This window comes from Pollicipes pollicipes, unplaced genomic scaffold (genome assembly GCF_011947565.3).
Source record: "Pollicipes pollicipes isolate AB1234 unplaced genomic scaffold, Ppol_2.1 Scaffold_4295;HRSCAF=5057_pilon_pilon_pilon, whole genome shotgun sequence".
NCBI classification, from domain to species: Eukaryota; Metazoa; Arthropoda; class Thecostraca; order Pollicipedomorpha; family Pollicipedidae; genus Pollicipes; species Pollicipes pollicipes.
In genome coordinates, this window is record NW_023596461.1 from 5,643,620 (window position 1) to 5,667,990 (window position 24,371).

The 24,371-nt window shown below is 59.9% G+C and overlaps 1 protein-coding gene across 1 annotated transcript; it reads left to right on the forward strand.

The window, feature by feature from the left end:
* Window positions 1-2,480: 2,480 nt before the first annotated feature.
* LOC119096589 (segment polarity protein dishevelled homolog DVL-3) lies at window positions 2,481-16,723 on the forward strand. The gene is made up of 13 exons (XM_037219491.1): window positions 2,481-2,485; window positions 6,811-6,880; window positions 7,213-7,339; window positions 8,247-8,306; window positions 10,430-10,567; window positions 11,007-11,244; window positions 11,716-11,972; window positions 12,334-12,384; window positions 12,947-13,033; window positions 14,635-14,766; window positions 15,357-15,524; window positions 16,209-16,421; window positions 16,686-16,723. Exons 1-13 carry the CDS (start codon window positions 2,481-2,483, stop codon window positions 16,721-16,723), a joined length of 1,584 nt encoding a protein of 527 aa, XP_037075386.1.
* Window positions 16,724-24,371: the final 7,648 nt, after the last annotated feature.

Below are 24,371 nucleotides of genomic sequence, written 5' to 3' on the forward strand. Positions count from 1 at the left end.
GAGGATCTCTTGCGTTGTTTGGGCCCTCTGACAATGAAAGGAAATATTAAAATGTATGATAAGTGTTCACATTGAGACAATGGAAGGGTACTGTGCCAGTCAGGACCCCCGCTACCGAACGGCGAGCACTCCGATTCAATTCCAGCATGGTCCTTAAGCCGAACGGGGGTCCATGCGCCAATTATTGGACCACCTGCGGCGATCAGGGATGTTGTTGCGTCAGTCAGGTTTTCTGCGTTGATCCAGGGCCAACCGCGTGGGTCAGGAAACCTTCTGCGTAAGGAACGGACCAATGTGGTATGATTTTTCCCTCTAAGGGCCTTTGAATGGACCAGGGGATCCCGCCCTGTATCGACAGAATGGCAGCTGGACGACACCTCACGGTGGAAAGCAACGACCTTTCAGCTCCTGACCGGGAACAATAATGCGTCTCCTAGTGTTCTTCTTAAGAGACCCCCTTGCCTGAAAAGAAATAAGGGGTCTCAGTGTTGAAAAAATTGGGTCGAAATGAGTCTGAAAGCGAACAAGGCCATCCTATGTTTGCCTGATAACGTTCATTCTTTTACAGAATCGATTAGTGAAACAAATTACATCAAAAGGTTTGAGCGTGCGCCTGAAATATCGGGAGCAAGGACACCGATGGTCTGGTCGAAAACTAAATGGCGTTGGCCACTGCAAGTAACGCCATACGCCTCGCGCGAGAAGACCCGTCGTGAAAAACAATGGTTCCAAATGTCTTTCAAAATTAATTCGCCCCGTCCAAAGCTACAAACTGGGCGTATCCTTTTTACATTTTCGAAGCTTTCCTCCTCACAGATGAACAGTGACAGCAACACGAAAAGTAGAGATTCTTTATTTACCCTTCCGGTTCCAGCACCACATTTCAGTCATTCCATCACCAGACCCCAGGGGGGGGGGGGGCTTTTCACTACCAGCAGGCCTTTGTCAACCCTGTGCCCCCCCCCCCCTTCCCCTTGCCAGGGCTCTGGCTGCACGGCTGGTCCGCACACTTTAAAATGTTCCTACGGCTATGTCTTTTGTTATCATTTGTTAATCGATGCAAACAACGGGACGGCCGTGGCCGTACATAATGATGCATGCAATGTCACGGGGTGCATTTCTACATTTGTATCATTTGGTATGGCCGAAACACAGAAATAGACTAATCAGCCTTTTAGTTACTGGGATCTCGGTCACACAGATGCCAGTCTTCGTGGTGCCCATGCCGATGGGAGGCTATGACGGTGGTTGTAGCTCCATGCTGGGAGATCGGCAGCAAACGCGATTTGTACTTCACTTCTCCCAAACATCATGAGGTCAACGCTAAATCATTCTAGACAGACTACCCACTTTCCGTTCTCCCCTCTACCCCCACCACCAACCTGCCGCCTCCGCATCAGGCTGCACAAAATTTTATCTGGAATAAATATTATGGTGAGACCTTCGTGTCAGTTTTCCTAAAGATACGCGCGCAACGCCATCTACCGTACCTTCTTGAAGGAGGCGTCACGTGACCTGACGTATTCCGCAGATGCAAGACGCCATTTTTAATGGGCCTTGTGTTCCGTGTGTGTTGTTTACGTCCTAGGCTGTTGGGCGAGGCGGGGTATGAGTGCTATCTCGCGCTGTGTTGATGCAGGCCAGTGATGGAGAGTTCCAAAGAAACTAAGATTATATACCACATAGACGATGAAGAAACTCCGTATCTCGTGAAGATCAATAAGCCGCCAGATGCGGTGACGTTAGGAGACTTCAAAAATGTGCTTAATAGGCCTAATTTCAAGTTTTTCTTCAAATCTATGGACGATGACTTTGGGTGAGTGACATTCCCTAAACCAGATGCATCCCACTGGTAGTTTGTGAATTAATATAAGTTTATTTGGTAATTAATTGAGATGAATAGGGGTAAACTTGATAAAATGTGTTATTTTGGTTTGCATTGCTTAGTTGCAGGCAAGGGTTAGTAGGTTTGGGTATACAAATACTTGCCACCAAAAGTCTGAATTGGTTTCTTCAGCATTATTTCTCATGCTTAACAAATGCTGAGCTTTTAAACAGTTCAGTGGAGGAAAGGAAACATTGGACCAGGTGCAGCTGGCCAAATTGTTAAAAAATATGTCCTATGCCAAACATGGCTGGCATAGCAGCAAGTAGCAGTGGAGATTGTAGCCATGGTGTCATCATATGTATGTTTTAAATCTAAGCTCTCAGAGTTCCTGCAGTTACAAATTTCAGTACATTGAAAAACAATTGTTTAAAAATGTTGTTTCAAAGGTAATTTCATGCTGAAATAACCTTTAAAAAATTGGTCTGGCATGAGCTGGTGCATGAAAGTGTTAGGTTCAGTGCACCAGCATTGAGGAGGTGACCAGGTCAGAGGGAACTGTTTTGCAGACAGAACAGCGGGCACAGGGGTTTGTGGCCCGAGCTTTGCTTTTGCAGCTCATTATTGATGGTGAATTGGTGGTGATATAAGCCACATGAGGTGAGCAATTGGTGGATGTGGCTCAACAACCCATAGATCAGCTACAACCCCAATGGGGCCAGTCTGCAAAAAATCAACTGCAGCAGACACCATATTGGTGTGCTGAACCTGCCAGTTCATATGCCAGGCCCAGGCTAGACCTAATTATGCTGAAATTACTATACCATAAGCTCTTGTTGCTTGAAAATATGTTTTGGAAGTATTTCTGTAAGAAATTGCCTTTTGTAACATCATAATGCTTTGCACCACAGGCTCTAGTGCACACTGAATATAGTGCTGACCATGCATTAAGCTCAAATTTAGGACTTACCATGTGCATGCTGCTGAAACTGCTGCCACAAAGCCACTGCTATGCCAATGTGTTCATTGTAAGGTACAGATTGTGCAGTTTGGCAGTGGAGCGGGCTACTGTGTTATCTTGAGCATGACTTGGGCTGTCCCATATGCTGAGTCAAAGCCCTTGCCATGATTTGAGGGATTGATCCTAGGTATGTAACAGTATCATGACAAATTTCTGTTTTACTGGAGGCACTCTTCTGGTATGATGTAACCTTCTGGGTCATCATAACAAGGATAGGCTTGGCAAGAACAATGATTTCAAGGATCATTGTTGGGCCAGCCTGGTTTGTTCAAAGTATGGAAATCATTCTGTGACTTGTATCCATCCTCTCCAGTGAATAATGTATGAGTTACTGTTTTAGACAGGATCAAAAAATAAAATGGCTAGAATATTATTTTTGTCTGAAGATACTCCCAAACTGGGTGTAACATTACCATTGCATGTGGTAAGCCCTAGAACATTTTCATTTGCATCTTTTGTACATTTTTTGTGGGATGCAAATGGCTTTTTGTAGAGAGAGGTGTTCTCTTACATAAGAATGTCTCAAGATTGTCACCAGATGCAACTTTTGAAATGTTGCAAGATTGCCACTGAGTTATGTGATGATTTCATCCAATGCTATGTTGTGTGATTGTATATTTGTTATCATCTGGTGTAGCACATTGAAGACAAAAGGTGTCACATCCCATCATTGAGCACAAGACATCAGCTTTTTGAAACCCAGCAAGTTTGTAATGTTTTTTTTTAACACAGCAAGTTTTTAAGCATAATTTGCTGTGTGTTTTGGATAACAACTAGTGGATTCCAGCCTGGTTTTACTTGTTTCTAAATAAATGCAGAAACATGTAGCAATGCAAATGTCATTTTTGTATCAGGGCTATGAGCCAACTGACACCATGACACAAGACATTGTGACACATGTTAAGCTGTGATTGGCTAAGTGGTTGGTAAGAGGTGTTGGCAATCCATGGTAATATGAGAGTTATGTGTATCCATGGAAAGGTTCCAAAATCATTAAAAATAACATGGCTTTACTTTCCACCAAGGAAGGCTGTAAATCAGATTGTTGGTTAAGAGTCATTTTTGTTTTGTTTTTGAACCATGCTTTGTTTGAACCAGTTTTTGAACCCTGTTTGACATCCTTATGAACAAAAAAAAAAATGTTTCACAGGTATTGGCTCATATTGTGCTTACAGTATGAGTTTTTGTTGTGCACACTCTTACACCCTTGTTTGGTCAGCAGTGTGGATATCATTATCAATGCACTTCAAAAATTTGTCACTTTTAGTTTGTTTATTTCCACTAGTTTGTGAGGTAATGTACAGTTTTTGTTTCAAAGAAAATATACTGGTCCTGTCATCAAAAGCTAGCTACTATGGTGTTGCAGATGTCACTCAAAGGCTGAAAACCATACTGTTTGCCTACTAAGCAGCAGCATCTAGCATGCTCTGATAATTGGTTATTGTGTGTAATCTGCATAATCTGCTTAGAAAAGCTATCCTAGCATTTGGTTGTAAACTGTAAGCTTTGTTATCACAGATGTCTTGGCACCTGCATGTAACTAAAGTAAATAAGGCAATCATGACATGCTCATCACAAGTGACATATTTGCATCTCCGGAGGTGATTCTGTTGTTTCACTGCTTTAGGTTGGCGTGAGCATGGCTACGTTGCCCCCACTAGCATAGATATCGCCTGCCCTGATGCCTGGCCGTGCTCAGCGCCGCGCCGCGACCTGCGAGATAAACACGTGACGAGCGCGCCGGCGACAGTGGGGCGAGATCAGAGAGTCCAGCATGAGAAGCAAAGCGCTGCGCAGGGCGCGGCCTACCCACTCGGTCGGTTTTCGCCGTTCGGCGACGCGGTCTGGAATGTTGTTCGGATTCTGGGATGGCAGGTTATTGCGCTTCACGGCGACGTCTGCGACCACTCGTCATTCCGGTGGCGAAGCGTCTGCTGCAGCGCGCCGCGTGTCGTGCGGTGCCGGCCCGTCGGCGTCGGCGGCGCTCGCGACGCGCTCGGCTGGTGCGCTGGGTCGCGCGCGGCCGCGTGGCTGGTCCGACCCGCCGGTCAGCGGTCGGCGTCCGTCCCCAGCATGGCCGGACGGCAGACGGACGGCGTCCGTCCCCTGCCCCTGGCCGTGTCCACGGAAGGCTGGCGCTTCCCGTGGACGCGGCTGTGGCTGGCCTACCCGGCTGATTCGGCGGCAGCGCCCGGTGGACCGGCGTACCCCGTCATTTGGGCGAAAATGGACCCCCGGCGACCGCCGCGCCGTCCTGATGGCGGCATCCGTCATCATATCGTTTCTGATTGTTATAGATTAGGCAGGGGCGCTGGCCTCGCGTTAGACCTGTGCTGTTTGAGCAGTGGTCCACCCGGTTTCTCCGTGGCGGCGCTTCCTGAGCCGTGGGAGGTGCAAACAGTTGTGGAACTTTCCATCGTTTTCTGTGATTGGGCCAATAGTTTCACATGACCGGTCAACATAATTAGCGGCTGCGTGACAGACTGCCATAATTTAATGGACCGAGCATCAGGGTTTTGTGTCGTATTGGTTATTGACGTGTATTTGTGTGTTTTCCGTCGGATTCGTGGCACTTGTTTGGTGCTGTCCGAGACTTGTTTTTGCTGCATTCGTTCTGCAACGACTGGAAACGTAAAAACATCATGTCTGCGTCATGCTGCATGTACTGTTTATCTTTGGATATTTAAGCGCTAAAGAGACGCTGCTCAAACAGATTGGAAGATTACGTGAGGAATTAAGGGTCATGGAGTGCATATTGATCATTTACGTCAAGCACCACCCAGCCACGGTGCGCTCAAATGGGCCGTAACAGGGGGTATTGGGCGCGTCTAACGCCTGCACGCTGCAGCCCGCTGCCAGGCGCAGCCTTGAAGTCTCGGTGGTGGCCGGGCGTCATCGGCGGAGCCGTGTGTGTTTCGGACGTGTTGATGGCGTGTGACACACGCCGACGGCTCGACTGGCGGCTGGGAACGCGCCCCTGCCGCAAATGACACCCGGTCACGACACGACGGCGCTGCTGTCGCCGCTCCCGCTTCCCACGCGGCCGGCGGCGGGCGGGCCCTGCAGTCGCGCTCCGTCACCGGCCGAGACGCGGTGGGGAAGGGCGAGGGGGGGGGGGGGCGACCGGCGCCCGGCTTGCGGTGCTGGTGGGGCAAAACACCGGGCGCCGGAGCTGTGCGATGAAGGGGATGCTGAGGTTTGAGACGCGAACGGAGACGGTGTCGGATAGCCGTCATACGATTGGTTGTTATTGGCTGCGGCGTTTACGAGTTCGTGTGCCAGGCCCAACATCTTATGTAACGGACGGCGGGCGGCTGGGACAATGTCTGTTCCGCTGCAATCTGTCTAGAGTGTCTGATATCGATCGTGCCTGGTCCGCTCCGCTAAAGGGTCCGTGCGCCAGGCGCTGGCCGCTCTTCTGGGCGCCACCGGCAGACGTGTCCTCCCAGCTCCGGCGGCCGCGCCTCGGCGTGTGGCTCGTACGGTGCGGTGCCGGTCATCCGGGGTCGTGCCGCGGCGGACGTCGCTACCGGCGGCGGTGACCGGTCGGTCTGGGCCCCGACCCGCGGCGGGCGGGGCGGGCGGGCGGCCGCTGAGTCACCGCCGCCGGCCGGCGCCGTCCATCGCCGTCACGTCGGCGCCCGAGGATCGCGCTCACGCCGTCGGCCCGTCAAACATCGCGCCCGCCGGCCGCCAGTCAGCGGTGGCCGGTGGGGCGGCGGCGCCCCGCGGCCCGGCGCCGGCGCCGCTGAGGCCCCGACGACCTTGTGGGGGCGCTGGGGCCGGCTGCAGGCGGGCAACGTCAGCTGGATGCCCCGTTGGCCGGAGCTGACGGGAGCCCCACCTCGCCCCACTCCGCCCCCTCCCCCGCCCCACTCCGTCCCCTCTCCCGCCCCCGCCCCCGCCCCCGCCGCCGCCCGACGCGACCCGACCGCGCTCTGACCCGTCGGCCCGACTGTTGCAGCATCGTCAAGGAGGAGATTATCGACGATGAGGCCCACCTCCCTTGCATCAACGGCCGCGTCGTCTCCTGGGTGAGTGGACGCAGCTGGCCGGCTAAGGGGCCGGCTGTGCGGCGAGCGCGGTTGCGGTGGGGTAGCGCGACTCGGTTCCCGGACTGCGCGGCGCGTGGCGCAAGCTTGTGGTCTCTGGGATTTGTTGCAACCCATCAGTTGGGCGTGGGGCCCAATTTCTGTCCCCCGGGGCTGGTGGGAAGTTGTGCTGCGGCACGGAGTCGATCTAACAATGCGGAGTGTTGTTTTATGGCGCCAAAGCTGCAGGTAGGTTTCCTAGTTTGACTGTCAGGCCCCGTCGGCCTCCTGATCATTTCCGATCGGTCGTCGCTGACCGGCCGTCCTGTTCTCAGCTGGTGTCGGCAGATGGCAGCACAATTGACGGCTCACAGTGCGGCGACCCGGTGGGCGCCATGTCGGAGCTGGCACGGCCGCCGGGTGACGCCACCGAGACCGAGTCGACCGTCAGCGGCGTGAGAGGTACGCCGGCGTCGCCCGCCCTCGGAGCCTCGGCCGCTCCCAGCACCGCCCGCCGGTCCGCCGGCACCGATGGCGGCTCGCGGCGTCTTGGCGCCGTGGGTGGGATGTGTCCCATAGGTGGAGGTGAACGGGGAGGGGCTTCAGCGAGATCGGTGTGTCAAGTAGGTGAATGCGGCAGCAGTGTCTCGGTCAGCTCTTCGTTTAGCGGACGGCATGAGTCGCACCCGATACCTGTTAGCGCCATCTTCAGTGTGAGCTTCTGAAGGCTGGCATGCGGTTCTTGCATCCTTCTCTATAGCTGCGTGCACTGTTGGTTACTGAACCCTAGGTCCCCGCTCGAAGGCGCGCCAAGTGGCGTGCGATATGTATAACTCTACTCCGGCTAGTGTGCTCTGAAACAGCAAGAGGTGGGCTGCGACGCCGCGAACATGCTCTCGTTTGCGGGCGTTGTCTGTTCGCGTTCCCGAATCTGATTCGCAGCGGCTCGATGGGTCAAACTCCGTTGGCCTTGCATGTTCCCTGTGTGCTTCTCACTCTGCACCCTGTCTTAGTGTGTCCCCTCTTCACGCGCAAATGACTGCACAGTGTCAACGGGTCACATACCACACACCGGCGCCCGCGCGTGTGGACAGCCGCGTGTCATTTACTGGACTCGCGGTGCTGTTCGTGCATCACCGTCGGAGGCTCGCCTCGACGCTCGCCGACCTCTCAACCTGGTGCACGAACACCGTCGCTGTCCCGGTCCCGGCCCCGCCCCCGCCCTCGCCCTGACCCCGGCCGCGCCCCGCCCCGCCCCGCCCCGCCCCCGCCCTCGCCCTGACCCCGGCCGCGACGCGTCTCGGGGCCCAGGGCGGCGCGCGCGCGCGCGTGTGGCCGCGGCTCGTCTCAGTGTGCCGCCCGCCTGCAGGCCACGGACACCGGCTGGGGCCGCCGCTGCGGGCGCCGCAGGCTGGCCGCTACCACTCAGGTGAGCCGACCGGCGGCCAGCCGGGCTAACCGGCCGCCACCCGAGCTAACCGCGTGACGCCGCCGCCCGAGCTAAACGCGTGACGCCGCCGCCTGAGCTAACCGGCCGCCACTTGAGCTAACCGCGTGACGCCGCCACCCGAGCTAACCGCGTGACGCCGCTGCCCGAGCTAACCGCGTGACGCAGCCGCCTGAGCTAGCCGGCCACCACTTGAGCTAACCGCGTGACGCCGCCACCCGAGCTAACCGGCCCGCACTCAATCTGACGGCGTGGCGCCGTCACCTGAGCTAACCTCGTGACGCAACATCCCAAGCTAGCCGCGTGACGCCGCCGCCCGAGCTAACCGAGCAGGCTAACAGAGCTAACAGACGGGGCTCGGCTGTAGTGCAGGCCGGTGTGGTGCCGCGGGCGAGAGCGATCGAACGCAGTGGTGGACCGGGAATGACGCCAGTGACGTCTGCCGAAGCACAGTCGGGCGAAGATGGAGGCTGAGACGGCGGCGTGGGCGTGACCGGAGAAGAGGCTCGTGCGAATGGAGCCTGGGCTCAGCAGGCGGTGCAGCACGGTCGAGCGTGGGCGGCGCAGAGAGCATCATGCGTATTGGCACTCGGCAGAATTGGCGTGACTAAAGCGTTTTGTGGCGCGGGGTCCGGGGACGCTGCTTGTGGAGATCTGACAGGTTGTCCAGGGCAGCCGCTCCCACCGCTTGTCTCTCGGCACCGCGAGAATGTTGCTGCCTGGGATCGGTCGCTGATCACCGATGGATTGAAGAGTATGTCATAGATGTCTGCTGGTTACATGTGAGCCAACGTGGTATTGTTAGTCACGTTGTTGCAAAAGTTACGTACTAGTGGTGTTTTGCGGTCTTGAAAAACTGACTTCACCACCTTGCTCCAAAACTGTCCACTCCTGTACTCCGATCTGCATAAGCTCGCGGATTCTAGAAGCTTTCAAAATCGGAAGTGTTGCCTCGTAGACAGTGACCAGAACTGTTTCTCTCCCACCCGGAGCCCCAAACAAAAATCCAGCGGTGGTTGGTTTGCTTCAAAACAGAAACTAATCGCATTACAACTGGTGACATTTGGAGTCCGAACTCTCACTACATGAAGTAAGACCGTTGACGTGTGGCGCCCACAAAGTATCTCGAAGGCCGGCGAGATCCGGACCTTGAAGGGCAGATCGCCAGCGATGCGTCGAGTGTACGCGTGACGGCCTCTGGCGCACTGGAGCTGAAGGCGCGGAACATGCCGAAAGCGGCGCAGAGCACCGCAGCTGCCGGCTTCGAACTGCCAGCTCTGGAAGTCGACGTTGCTGGCTTTCTACGCGGACCTGTCGGGTCCCTGTCACCGCCACGTAGCTATCTGGATCACAGTAAGGAGGGAAGGGGGAGAATGCGACGCATTCAGGGTCGTACGAGCTCGACCTAACAAAACAATTCCTGCCGTTGGCGAAGGCCGTCGCGGCTTGGGCAGCCGGTGATGTTGCACTGCGTGGGGACCTCGGTCGGCTTCCTTTCGTCACGCGGAAGGCACGGCTCGATCGGCCGGCCGGCGCCGCGCCAGAGCCGCAGGGGGTGCGCGAGAGGTGGCCGGCACGTGACCGCACCAGCTGCCGGTTACTGTTGTGACGAGCACGCCGCCGGCTCCATCATCGCTGACGCCTGTCTGTCATAACCGGCCGCGCGCCGCACTTCATCCCGCTATGTGTAGATACACTCTGCACGGCCTGTAGGTCGGTGTGCATGCCTTTCGAGAGCTAACTGGGTGCGGGAGCGCGCGCGCCAGGTGCCCACATCTGTGCCACATGCCATCGGCCGTGCACTCGGGTGCACGTCTTGTCTGCCTGACGGTCTGGTAATGTGTTTGACTCCACTTGGGTGAATGGAGAAAAACACCGTTGGTTTGTTGCTGTCTCATTAGTTCCAGTGCTGCCATTCTTGTGTTCGAGGAAAAAGGTGGTTGGCTCAAATCGAAGTGTTCCTAACGATGCATTTGAAACTTAGATTTTTGTGTAGTAGTTTTGGGCCCGCTGTCCCATGTGGCCCGGCCCTGTCCGGGAGCCGGATCGGCCGTGTGCGTCGCCGGCTGGCCGCCGCCTCAGTGACCCCCGTGTGTGCGGCACAGCCGGTCAGAAGCTGAACGGCCATGCGAGGCACCGGGACCGGCTGTACGACAACAGCTCGATGCTCAGCTCGGACCTCGAGTCGACCAGCTTCTTCGACTCGGAGGACGACGGCTCCAGCAGGATCACGTCCACGACAGGTGTGGACGGCGCCGGCCTCCCACCGTACGGCGGCCGGCCGCCTGGGTCGGCAGGGAGGGAGCGAGGGCAGGTGCAGCAGCACCCCGGCACGTGTTGTGCTGGCTTCGAACCCCCGTGCGCAGGTGGAGGCCGCGCGACGCTGTTAGGTTGGTCAGGACTGAAGGTGTCTGGACGAGGCCAGCCTTGTTTTTGAACAATGTGTACCCACGCACCCTATTGCCTGACTGGCATGACCTACAAGTGTTTCGCAACGTAATCCAGTCTTACAGTAATCCAATATAGCGTACCACTGGCTGGTATTTTCACCCGCGGGACCGTATCAAGTACAGCGGCGAGCGCCGGCACGTGCCGCCTCCGCCCCTCGTGGGGCGACCGCGGGAGATCTCGTCAGCAGCGCGGCGGCGGCGGCTGACGGTCGCCCCCGTCGCGCGCCGGCAGGGAGCACGTCCGTGTCGCGCGTGCACCGGCGGCACCGGCGCCGCAAGCCGAGGCCGCAGCGGCCCCCGGGCATGTCGCGCACCTCCTCCTTCTCGTCCATCACCGACTCGACGATGACGCTCAACATCATCACCGTCACGCTGAACATGGACACGGTCAACTTCCTCGGTATCAGCATCGTGGGCCAGAGCAACAAGGGCGGCGACGGCGGCATCTACGTCGGCAGCATCATGAAGGGGTAATGGAGACTATCGGCGCGCCGCGTCGGTAGCCGTTCGGGTTGGGCGCGATTTTGTAGCGTTACGTGCCATCTTTATGCCCTCGGGTGTCTGTTAGATTTGCGTTAGTCTGTGTACCGTTTGACTGTTCGTTTCTTGCAAGATTCCCAAGGTCGCGCGACTATTGTTGATTTGAAGCTTGTCCCGTGGGTCGTGCCTGCCTGCAAATCTGTACCGTTCAGACACGTGAATAACATGTTTTTGGGCTAGTCGGAGCCATACGCATGTCGCGATTAACTAGCCCAAAAAGGCCAATGAATTGGGTTACAATTTTCAGTGGTCGTAGCGAAGACTGGGTGCAGAGCTTCTCACATGTCCAGTCGCACCAGCTGGGCCGCCCTGGCCGCTGCAGCCCATGACGACCGTGCGTTTCCCCGTAGACGAACTGTATTTCCCTGTAGCTAAGCTGTGTTTGCCCTCGTGTCCGCCAGGGGCGCGGTGGCGCTGGACGGCCGGATCGAGCCCGGCGACATGATCCTGCAGGTGAACGACATCAACTTCGAGAACATGTCCAACGACGACGCGGTGCGCGTGCTGCGCGAGGTGGTGCAGAAGCCGGGGCCCGTCAAGCTGGTGGTGGCCAAGTGCTGGGACCCCAACCCCAAGGGCTACTTCACGATCCCACGCACGGAGCCGGTGCGGCCCATCGACCCGGGCGCCTGGGTGGCGCACACCGCCGCCTGCAGAGGTCAGTCCCGGTGGAAGCGCGGCTGGAGCACGCGCGTTGGGCTGGTCACCCGCGGTGCACCTGCTGGCGGCGCGCAGCATCTGTTGGTTTCTGCAGGGCTACCGTCGGATGTGCACGTCGGAGGCTGCACGTGTGTTGTGATTTTTCCGGAAAGGGTAGCAAACTGTTCAGTTTGTCAGTTCGTTCAAATTGGTACCCGCGTTTATGGCAGTTTTGGTTGGTGCTTCGTTTGCACTTCCAGTATTTTAAGTAAGCTATTTTCGACGCTGCAAATATGCCAAGTGGCGCCGGTGTTTCCGTCGGGCCTCCGGAGTTGGCGCCTCTGACGCGTTCTGCTTGTGTTTCATGTGCGACTGAGCAGGCGAGTACTCCGTGGGCGCGCCGTCCACCTTCACACCGACCCACCTCAAAGGTACGCAGGCGGGCCGTTGCTGGGCGCCTATCCGGCCCCGGCCCCAGCCCCGGCCCCGGCCCCGGCCCCGGCCCCGGCCCCGGCCCCGGCCCCGGCCCCGGCCCCGGCCCCGGCCCCGGCCCGCCCCGGCCCCGGCCCCGGCCCCGGCCCCGGCCCCGGCCCCGGCCCCGGCCCCGGCCCCGGCCCCGGCCCCGGCCCCGGCCCCGGCCCCGGCCACTCAGGCCTGGGGCCGGGGCCGGATAGATCGGAGTCCGCAGCGGGCGGAGGGAGGGGGGGGGGGGGGCGGGGGAGGTCTGTGAACTGGTCGGCCGCCGGCGAACTGCTGGATGGCGTGGATGAGACGTGTGTCTCGACAGAGTCGGGGGCGGGAATGGCCGTCGGCGCCAGCGCGCCTCGTGGGTGATGCGTTCTCTGGAGGAAGGCTGGGGCGGACTTGACGTCTGCTGTCGGAGAAGCGACAGACCAGGCTCGCCAGGCCAGTCTGGCGGAGGCGGCCGGCCGTCCCTGTGCTGTCAGTTGTGCTGGATTTTCCTTTGATGCCTGTGTGTGTGGGTGTCACCAGGCCAGTTCAGCGGGGCCCGGCAGCCGTCCCTCTCGACGCTGACGTCCACCAGCTCGTCGCTGGCCAGCAGCATGCCTGAGTCGGAGAGTGAGTGCCGCCAGCCACGCCGCGCGGCCGCGCCCGGCCCCGGCCGAGGAGGCTGGGGGCGCGCCGGGCGGCTCTGGCTAATCGGGTTACTTTGCTGGTGGAGAACTTCTTAGGATTAGCTAGGATTAGCTTAGGAGGGCTAGGATTAGCTGCAGTTGCTTTTGATCTTCAGCTGTTCAAGATGGATAGGAATCTGCCGAATGTTGTGCAGGTTAGAGTATGTTATTGATGCGTTTTGATGTTAATTCAATATTTTGCTTACTAAATAATATGGATCATCATATCATCACTTAATGTGGGATGTATGTATGAGCTTAAATGTATACTCACACCTAAATGTGTAGATTCAGTGCGGCGCGCATAGGCTTCAGCTGTGCGATGTCGCCCTGTCTGGGTCTGCTGCGGCAGCGGCGTGGCCCTGCCCAAGTCTGCTGCGGCAGCTGTGTGCGTCGTCGCATGGCTGGGCTGCGGCCGCGGCGCGCTGACCGACGCTTCCGCCGTGCACATACCGGCCTGGCTGCCACGCTTGTCCCGACCGGCTGGTCCGGCGCCCGCTCCGCTCGCCGCCGCGTGCGCGGGTGCCCCCGTCCTGTCCGTGTCTGCAGCCCGAGCTACCGCGCGGCGTACCTGTGCGGCTCTGACGCCGATGTCGTGTCTGTCGTCCGTGTGTGATCGCTCCCGCCGTCTGGCGGGGCTGGCGGCGGTGGCCGCTGGCGACGGCCTGATGACCGGCAGGCGTGGCGGGACGCTGTGAAAGCCACGGTGGGGTGGCGTCCGAGGGCGGGCGGACCCGGCGAACTGAACAGCTCACGGACACTAGACTGTTACCAGCAGCCATTTGCAACCTGCCGGCTCATTTGCGCGGAATCGTTACAAGCAGTCACTCCGAGTATTCTTTGGTCTGTCAGGGATGACGCCGCCGACAAGCTTTTGTGGATGTGCGCTATCTTTGTGTGGTCCGGCGAAAGGTTTCGGGTAGCGGATGGGATTGGTGTCGGGTTACGCTGCCACCTCCCGCCGGGTGACTTCTTGGGGGTTGGAGGTGCTGTTAGCCACCGCACCGTGCTTACTGCTGGCCACCGCACCAGGCTCTTACTACTGGCCACCGCACCAGGCTCTCACTGCTGGCCGCGGCACCAGGCTCTCACTGCTGGCCGCGGCACCAGGCTCTCACTGCTGGCCACGGCACTAGGCTCTCACTACTGGCCACCGTATCAAGCTCTCACTGCTGGCGCCGGCTCCCGCTTTCCCCGCCGTCCTCGCGGGGCCAGTCAGGCCTGACTCACGCCTGCCACCCGGCCCGGTGTTCGTCTGGCCCCGGCACCCAGCGCGGTCGAGCGCGGCGCCCTCCCGCGTCCCGCGCCTGCCGCTTCACCTGCCGCACCTGCACCGCCACCGGCCTCGGTCGCCTGCCGTCCAGAGCGTCCGCTTGTCTGACTTGCCGCCCGCTTGCCCGCCGCTCCCGCTGCCGCCGCCGCCGCTGCCGCCGCCGCTTCGCTGCCGCCGCCACCGCTTCGCCACCGCCACCGCTTCGCCACCACCGCCTCGTCGCCTCGGCCGCGGGGCTGCCGCCGTCGCTGCAGTGCCGCTCCTGCCGTCAGGGCCGCCGGCCGAGCCGCTCACGGTCGACTCGGGCATGCTGTCGGTGGCGCGCGCCATGGCCGCGCCCGACAGCGGCCTGGAGGTGCGCGACAGGATGTGGCTCAAGATCACCATCCCCAACGCCTTCATCGGTGAGTGACCCTCGCGGGACTGGAAGGCCCATCTTCGGGACGTGTGAGCGTTTCGGGAGGGTGTGATGGGTTACTCGAGTTGCGGAGCGCGGTCACTGCTGGGGGTTATTTTGCTGCCATCTAGCGAGGTATGCGGCAGGGGATTTGGCCGCATTGAGGCTGTTGATATTTGGGATTGTGGCGGGACATGGTAGATGCCGTCTCCTCGTGTTGCGGGCGGTCAGGCCAGATTTGCAGAGCCGGCATGTTAGGGTTCTTAGCAGTTTCCGAGTGCTTCCGTGCTTTCCGAAACCACTGTTGGCATGGCGACGAGTTTTGATCGAATGATATGCATTTCTGATGTTCGATGAACATGCCTGCGTGCTTGGCATGTCGTAGCTTATGTTGGCTGTGTCTGATAGCCTGTGTTTTCACCAGCTTCGTTCGGTAAGAATAGCCGGTATCCGACGCACCTACTCGCCCTCGCGTTGACCCCCCTCCCCCCCCCCCCCCGGTCGTGGCGACGATATGGTGCCGAGCTGCCCCGCCAGTGAAGGCAGCCAGGGTGCAGCGCCCGCCTGACCCTCGCCCCGCCCCGCCCCGGCCGGCAGGCTCGGACGTGGTGGACTGGCTGCACTCGTACGTGGCGGGCTTCGCCGACCGTCGCGAGGCGCGCAAGTACGCGGCCCACATGCTGCGTGCCGGCTTCATCCGACACACGGTCAACAAGAACACCTTCTCCGAGCAGTGCTACTACGTGTTCGGCGATCTCTGCAACAGTGAGTGGCGCCCGCCGCGGATGCGGGAGGGCTGGTCTTTGGGGATGGGTGTTCTAGAGTGCGCCCGCTGACAAATAATCTCGCGCCGCGGCTGACGTTGAAGTGGCCGGTCGGTTGCGATAGCCGGCGCTGGATGATTGTTCATCGAGCGCATGCAAGACATCAGACACAGTGGACAAGACACAGACACATTTTGAGTTGTGGGTTTGGGAGCAGCGGGTGAGCAGCCACCTCAATAGAGCACGGGCTTTAGCGTGGCGTTGCGTTTAAAAAATTGTTGGGACGGCCATCTGTGTGTTGTAGTTTCCCGCACGCCTTGTACCTAATACTGCCGCTCTCGCGGTACCCGTTCACTCCTGCCTGGGCTACAGAACTTGGAATGTTGCAGGTGGACCATCCCTCCCTCAAGTTTTGCCACATTTGGCATGTTCCTTACAGATTCCAAGCACCCTGCTGAACTGTGCTGCCCCTCGTTCACCCTCTGAGCGCTTCCTTCGAGGAGTGGGTGCCCTCCGTCGCTACGTCTGATGGGCAGCGCGCGCCTCTTTCCCGGTGACGAATCTCTGTAGCGAGCGGGCCGTCGGCTGCCGTGGCCGTGTGACGCGCTGGCCGTCGGCTGCCGTGGCCGCCTGACGCCCGGCTGTCGGCTGCCGTGGCCGTCTGACGCGCCGGCTCCGCCGCCAGGCTTCTCGGCGATGAAGCTGGCTGACGAGGACGGACTGAGCGAGGCCGACCGGGACACGCTGGGGCCGCTGCCGCCGCCCAGCGCGGCGCCCTCGCCCTGGGCCGGCAGCCACATGCCGTACAGCGGCACCTACGTGCCGCCGGCGCAGGGCTACGCTCCCATGCCATTCAGCTACACCAACGAGGCGGGCAGCTTCAGCCAGCGAGAGGGAGGTGAGAGGCGCGCGCGGACCGACTCTGGCGGCGATGGGGGCGCCGTGGAGCGAGCAGTTCTCAACAGCGGCCCGCTGGCTGTGTTGGCCTGCTTCATAGTCGGCTTGTGGGGTATTGGCGCGGTCGATGTGCGCGAAGAGTGTGCAGCCGAGAGTCGCTGATATAGGTGGCGCTCGTGCGTCGAGTTCGGGTGCGATGGTGCGTGTGGTGTGCGGGCGGCGCATGAACGGCGTGCCCCGACGCGTGTCAGGTGTTCCTGGTCAGCTGGCCTTGGCTCGCGGCCGCGTGAGCAGCAGCTCTGAAGCCGGGTAACGGTGCAGAGGGCGTGCCTGTTTTCGATGTTGCAAACCGTTGTGTGGTAGTTGTTGGTGTTGTGCCGCACCGGGTTCGGTTCACATCCGTGCCTGCGCTTGAATAGGCGGGGACAAGGGAATAGGACACCCATTCATTTCGCCACGTTAACCTAATTGCAGTTGGATGCGCTCGATTGGGTTAACCTCCACGTGTGTACTTACATAGCCGGTGGCAAGGGGATGGGATACCCGATCAGTTTGTGTCCGCTGGATCGGGCTAGTGCTCCTGGCTGGGCTTACCCATGCAGTGGCAATGAAGTAGGTACCCCAAGTCGGTCACGCCGCCGCCGCGGTGGCCAGCCCGCGTCTGGAGCCGTTCCATCCCGGGGTGGTGAGAGCAGCAGGTCCGCCAGGAGTGACACGCTCCCCCGCCCTCCGCCGCGTCGGCAGGCAGCGGCAGCGGCGGCTCGTCGGCCGGCTCGCAGCGGCGGCGCCTGGAGCCGCCGGCGGCCAGCGCGCCGCCCGGTGCCGGCAGCAGCAGCGACGGCACCGAGTCGGTGGCCACCACCGTCACCAGCCAGCGGTCGGCCGTCGGCCCCGGCGCCGCGGCCGCCGCCGCCGCCGCCGGGGCCGGCGCCGACGGCCGCCAGCCGGACTACTTCGTGGACGTCATGTGACGGGTGTGCGCGGTGAGGAGACGGGGCGCGCCTGCCGGCCGCCGGGGCGAGCCGGCGTGTCCAGCGATCCTCTGCTGGGGAGGGCGCCACCGTGCTGTTGCGCGTTGTTGTCATGTGCAGGGGCGTCTCTGGTCGCCGGGTAGCGCCAGCTTCTTTTCATAACCCGTGTTTCATTCAGCCGCGTTCCAGGCGGGAGTGGCTGATGTGATATCCTTGGGCCTCGTTGGGCCTCCCCAGGCGCTCCACGTCATTGCTGATCGCCGCCGACGCCCCCCCCCCCCCCTATTCTCCCCGCGGCCCTGTTGTCCGCACCTCGCTGTCAGGGTGGGACGGCAGGGGTGAGCGGCCGCGACGCGCGGGGTCTGGTGTCATCAGCCGCTGTGGCAGGGTGCCCTCGTCAGCCATGGGGGGCCCTCGGTCCTGTGCCTTATGCCAGATTACGCATGGCACGGTCAGCAACCGGTTTGGGGAGCTTGGAGTCCGCGCTGGTTGTCTGGCGCCATGAAGACGCTCACGTATGTTTTATAGCAGACTGTCGCAGGCGGGGTCAGCAATGTCAGCCTCATGTCGTGTCTCGCGCGGAGTTGGTAAGACGTACACTCCCTCATTTCTGTAAATATGTGGATGACTCACGTGTTATTTGTGTGTGTGGTTGGTCCTCAAGATGCCGATCTCATGCGTCATTAATCTGCCGCCGGGGATTGTCAGTTTGCAAACCAGCACACCTCCGACGAAAGGCCGGCATCACTGGCGACAATGGTGTCCGTAGACGGTGCGCACGGCTTTGGAGAATGGGAGAACGGCTTTGATCGATGACCTAAAGCCCTGGACTACGGTGTAAAAATGATACCCAGACAGACGTAACTTGCCACCCATGCCTCAATCGAGGGCCTTCATTATTCACGTGCATTTAAAATGCTTAAATTATTTGTTTTGTTTTTGCCACTTTAAATTTCACCTCCCATGGTGTTCTTCGCTTGAGTGTTTTCAGTCAGCCAGGTGCGTATTCCGGTTGGGACTTGGCGTGACCCTAAAGCTTGTCTCAAAACATGGGATCGAGTTCAAATCGATACCGGTGCGCCTCCGTGACTCGCCGTCTGCGAGTAGCGCAAATCCGTCGCGTGAGTGATCCTACCGTGCCCCTGTTGGATTGCGGTACTGCGGAACGGCTTTGGGGGCGGCGCCCGCCGCGTGCGCCGAAGATGTCAGTTGGCCGTCAGCCGTGGTCCAGGGAATTCAGACTCAGCTCCAAATGTGGGTATTGCCTGATTTGTGTTTTAGTTCTCAGCGCCTTGCAAATTGAATCACGATCTGTCATGTGTAGGCACGGCAGGGCGGTGTTCTGGCCTAGCATCAGAAGCAGCACGCAAGCATTACCAAAGCAGGTTCTCGAATGTATGCCCGACCTTCCGCGGCCAGCCTGTTGCAAGATCATATGCTCCGCATCGTCTGTAGACCTTGGCATGTTATTTTTGAACGCGGTGATAGCCCCAGCTCCACAAAAAGCTATTTGCTCGGCGGTGGCGCAGACCTTATCTCCTACTCCTGTATCGGAACTATGTTTGACGTGTTAGCAGGTCCAACTAAGTCAACCCGGGTGTTCACAGCGGCGCCGTTTAGCGCGGCCGCCCGCCGGCGGCGCTGTGTGTGCCCGCATGCGGCGCCGCGCCTGCTGCCGCACCGCGCCTCATGGCACAGCGTGCGATGGGCGCTGCTCTGCAGTGTTCAATTCGCGCGGCGCGTTGCGGTGCACACTCATGCACTTTGTGCCGCTCCTTTCCGGGGCATTCACCTCCGTGATACTCCGCTCCGTGGCACACCCTTGTCCGTGACACTCCCCTCTCCGTGACACTCCCCTCTCCGTGACACTCACCGGTCCTAGCACTCCCCCCTCTCCGTGACACTCCCCTCTCCGTGATACTCCCCCCTCTCCGTGACACTCCCCTCTCCGTGACACTCCCCTCTCCGTGACACTCCCCTCTCCGTGACACTCCCCTCTCCGTGACACTCCCCTCTCCGTGACACTCACCGGTCCTAGCACTCCCCCCTCTCCGTGACACTCCCCTCTCCGTGACACTCCCCCTCTCCGTGACACTCCCCTCTCCGTGACACTCCCCTCTCCGTGACACTCCCCTCTCCGTGACACTCCCCTCTCCGTGACACTCCCCTCTCCGTGACACTCCCCTCTCCGTGACACTCCCCTCTCCGTGACACTCCCCTCTCCGTGACACTCCCCTCTCCGTGACACTCCCCTCTCCGTGACACTCCCCTCTCCGTGACACTCGCCGGGTCCTAGCACTCCCCCCCCTCTCCGTGACACACCCTTGTCCGTGACACTCCCCTCTCCGTGACACTCCCCTCTCCGTGACACTCCCCTCTCCGTGACACTCGCCGGTCCTAGCACTCCCCCCCCTCTCCGTGACACACCCTTGTCCGTGACACTCCCCTCTCCGTGACACTCCTCTCAGTGATACTCCCCTCTCCGTGGCACTCCTCTCCTTGACACTCACCTGTCCGTGACACTTCCGTGCCCCCCTTACCCGCGTCCGTGACACTCCCCTCCGTGACCTCCTCCCCGTCACACTCCGTCCGTCCGTGACACACCCCTCCGTACCCCCCCCCCCCTCGTGGCACAGTACGCTGCCGCAATGTCCACTGCGCATGACGGTGGCTGTTGTCAGCTTGTGATGATACGGTTGGCTGTGGTCAACTGATGATGCTGGTGGTTGTAAGCTGGTCTGTCACGCGCCGCCGGACGGGGTGTGGTCTACAGACCGCCCCGACAGTCCCTACCAGACCGGGGCATGGTCTGCAGACCGCCACGACAGTCCTCGCCAGGCCCGGGCATGGTCTGCAGACCGCCTCAACGGTCCCCCGCCCCTGACCGTCCGGTCGCTCGCTTCCAGGTTGCAACGAGTCTGTTCTAGTCTGCCCGCTATATCGTCCATGTCGGCGGCGTCCTCACCTTCGCCACCGGAGCCAGCCAGGCGCTGCCCTTCCCCGGCGTGCGTCGGGCGGACAGGCACGGCGCTGCGCCCGCCCGCCCGCCGGCGCGCGCTCGGTGCCGCCAGCGGCGCGCCGCGTCCGCCTCGCTCGACTCTCGTCCGCTTCCCGGCCGGCGGCCGGCCTCTGTTACGTAGTCGCGCGCGCGCAGTCCGCCTCGTTTCCGCCGCTGCAGCGAAGCTTTGCTCGCGCCGCGCACTGGTTGATTGTATAGTCTTTGATACATTTATGCTTTTGTAAGTGAGGCGCGTGGTTTCGCGGGCGGCGTCGACTTGGTGCGTTGATTTTGTGTACTCGTGTCGGGCGGGCGCTCCCCTCTGCCGATTGTGGATTACATATTTGCAGGATATGGCCCGTTCCGCGTTTTGCTTGTCGCAGAAGGCTGCGTCATCGGCTTGGCCCGCGCTCCTGGCCCGCGTGGCACGGCCAGGAGCGCCGGCTGCCGGACGGGAGTTCCCTGATCTCGAACCGCCTGACTGAGGGCGGGTATTGGGGGGGGGGGGGGGGGGGGCGTGAGTCGGAGTGGCGAGCAGTCCGCTGTCCTGGGAGTGCACCGCGAGGCGTCAGATTACCAGGGAAGCCCGAGCCCGGGAACCCTCCGTCCCCGCCGCGAGTGTGGCCGACACCGCGGACAGTTACAGGGCAGACGGTGCTGGGCAGGCTTGTTGAGGCTACGGACGATCCCGGGCGCCGGTTAGTGGCGCCGCAGGGAAGCGTCTCCAGCCGGCACTGTAGCATTCTACGATGTGAGTGATAGCGAGGATCCAACGTCACCCCGGGGATGGCCAGCGACGAGCCTACGCAAGTTGATACAATTACGTATGACATAAGAGTCCTATGGCATTTCCGGGGATGACGATGACCATGATGATGGGTGACGTATGTAAACATAGGTCGCGCACTTCGATGTACGCAATGCCGTGCACTGGCACGAGCTCGGCGTAATGGCGTGGGTGGGCATCGCTTCGGAGACGAGAATAGCCCGCGTCAGTTCGCGCAATCGCCTCATGGAATACGAGCCCGATCGGAGTTGATACGACGTCACACGTGACGCAGCGGGCCGGCCCGTGTAAACAGAGCCTCAGCACGGCGGGCGGCGGGCCGGAGCCGGATGGAAGTCGTCCGGCGTTGGCCGGGCCCGGGCGGCGCGGACCGCTGACCCTGCCCCTGCCGCTGGCTGCGAGGTCTGGTGAGAGGCGCGGCTGTCTGAGCTGGGGGCGGGTCGGCTGTCCGCCTCCTGCTCGCTCCGTGCTCGGCTGGCGGGAGAAGCAGGTGGACTCATCGTCACATCTTTCGGTACTGCTCGTCGGAACCCAAACCTGACATCCGTAATAGCAGTAGTGATTGGGGCGCCTGGGAGTCTCAGACACCGCTTCCACCACGGATGCTGGCTTTGACTTCCGATAAACATTAGCTTTTCGGGTACCGTGGTGTGTAAATATTCCAAAGTCGTCACTTGGCTGGCGAAATTGTTACGGAAAGTTTCCCGTGCTTGCGTACCGAATCTTATTTTTGGATAGTTGCCAAACATTCCGGGTGATAACCCGGGATAGTGTTTCGTCAAAAACGACCTTAGCTGGGGAGTCGCGTTGAAGTCATGCGGCATTTGCAGTCACTACCGCGCTGACGTTTGTCAATGCTGGAGAATCCCACAGCGACACTGCGACCGTTGTGATTGTCATGACATTCAGCGCCCGCACGGCGCACCACGGGGTCCTATCGCGCAAACTCAAGCTCACAAAACGGCGTGACGCCCGCCAACCTTGGGCGCCGGCGCCAGGATGTGTCTGACACGAGATGGGTAACAGTACCGAGTTTGAGGCGAGCACCACACCGTCGCGCGGTGACATCATAAAACTGATTATAAAGCTAGATTGGTTGGAGCGAATCGTAAGACAGGGTCGTTTTCAAACATCTGACGGGCCCAGCACCGTCACCTCACTGGTGTGCCGCCTAATGGTGATTGATGCGACACCAGTCACCAGGCTGGTGGATCGCCAAACACCGAACCAACGCTGGGCAAGGGATCGAACCTGCATGGAATGGCCGGCACGGAACCCGCTGCGATGTCCACTGGCGGAAGACGGATCTCACAGCACTGGATGTGGTAGAGAAACAAGCAACGCGTGCAGTGCGTCGCAGGGCCGCGCGGCAGACGACGCGAAAAACCGGGGGGCGTGGTGGCCGAGTGGTCAGGGACCGCGGCTTCCGCGTGGAGGCCCGGTTTTCGACGTGCGTCGTGTTCCTTCTTCATGGAGCGCAAGCGACAGCGGTTGCCGTATCAGCGGCCAGGGGCTAGTCCCGGGGCATCAGAGTGATAGCCGCAGACGCTGACCGCTCGACCAATATGCCCCCCACCAAGAAGACTCCGTCCAGCGTAGACACGTGCGTAGTTCAAGTATTGCACACCAAACTGCGCGCTATGGTTTGAAAAGAATTACGCCTCTTGTGATCGGGCATACCGCGTAGCGCCGAACGCAACGCATGTCACCGGCGCATAGAACGGTCGTCGCGGCACTGGCTGCCGTGTACTCCCCACCCGAGGCAATGCTGTCTGGTACCTACTTTACTCGCGGTTCAACACAGCGCCCGGGCCAGCTGGGCACCGGTTCGATCCGGATCGGTAAGTAGCCCGTCGGGCGCCGAATGCATGACATGTGTTCTGTCTCCCGCTGAACACCTCCGGCCGATCAGACAACAGCTCGCGGCGCGGGGCCGCACCGGACTCCGGCCACCGGCGGGGAGGGCTCAGGCAAGGACAGCTGCGCGCCCGTCCGATCCGGATCGGCAAGCAGCCCGTCGGGCGCCGGAGGCATGACATGTGTTCTGTCTCCCGCTGAACACCTCCGGCCGATCAGACAACAGCTCGCGGCGCGGGGCCGGCACCGGGCTCTGGCCCCCGGCGGGGAGGGCCCAGGCGAGACCGGCTGCGCACCGGTACGGTCCGGCTTCGGAAGCGGTTACGGGTGGCGGACTGTGCACCGGAATACCGGCTGACAAATCCGTGGCAATGTTTGAGGACGGTGGTCGGCGATCGAAGATACGATGAATACAAGGAAGCAATGCAATGGTTTACACAGCAAGGAATTTAAAGGTAAACATTGAGCTGCGTCGTTGAGCGAACGCTGAGGAGGGACTCCGTGAGCTGGGCTTACCACCGCGTACAACTGCGACGGTGAATGGTAAAAACGTAAAGCATTGGCGCTCGGCTGCGCATGGCATGCGATTTTGTACGTGGCAGCAGATGACGCGTGATATACTCTGTGCTCATTCCGCTAAATGCTCCGGCGCTGAACCACCAATTGACCTTTTGTGCTGGCCAATTTTACGTGACATCGACTGACACTCCGCACACAAGTACGTGGATATTGCGTTCATTTGTGAGAGAACTGAAGCAATGAGTCAAAAAAGCAGTGAAAAATGATAACGGATTAATGCATGTAGGCGGATGGGTGCACACACACATTCGGCCGCCCGGCGGGCTGAGCCTGCCACGGTACCGGAAATGTGTCCAGTCTTCTCGCCCGCGCCGGCACCTGGTTCAGGAGACGGACTATTCGGTGCGCGAAGGACCGCTGTCCTGCCGCCGTGCGCGCCGCGGGGGCCAGCGCGGGTTCTGGTCAATGCGGGTGGAACGTTCACAGGAGTGTTCGTCGGCGCGTGTTTGAAATAAGTCGGCTAGGTCTGCAGGGTGAGCTCACTCACGGCCTTCTGCGCAGCGATAACAGCTTACACTTCATACATTTGGCGAGGCGTGGCAAGGTGCAGATCATATCGCGCTCGAGACACGTGGCCACGCTTTTGGAGCTCAGTAACCACTAGCGTAGCGGAATTAACTACTTTCAGCGGGCTGGTATCATTAGCACCTGACCCCTAGCCATAAACCGAAACGCCTTATCTCACGCGCGAGATGACTAGGCCCCGCACGACGGTCAGCAGCACTGGGAGGAAATGTCTGAGGCAGCGGAGGCCGATCG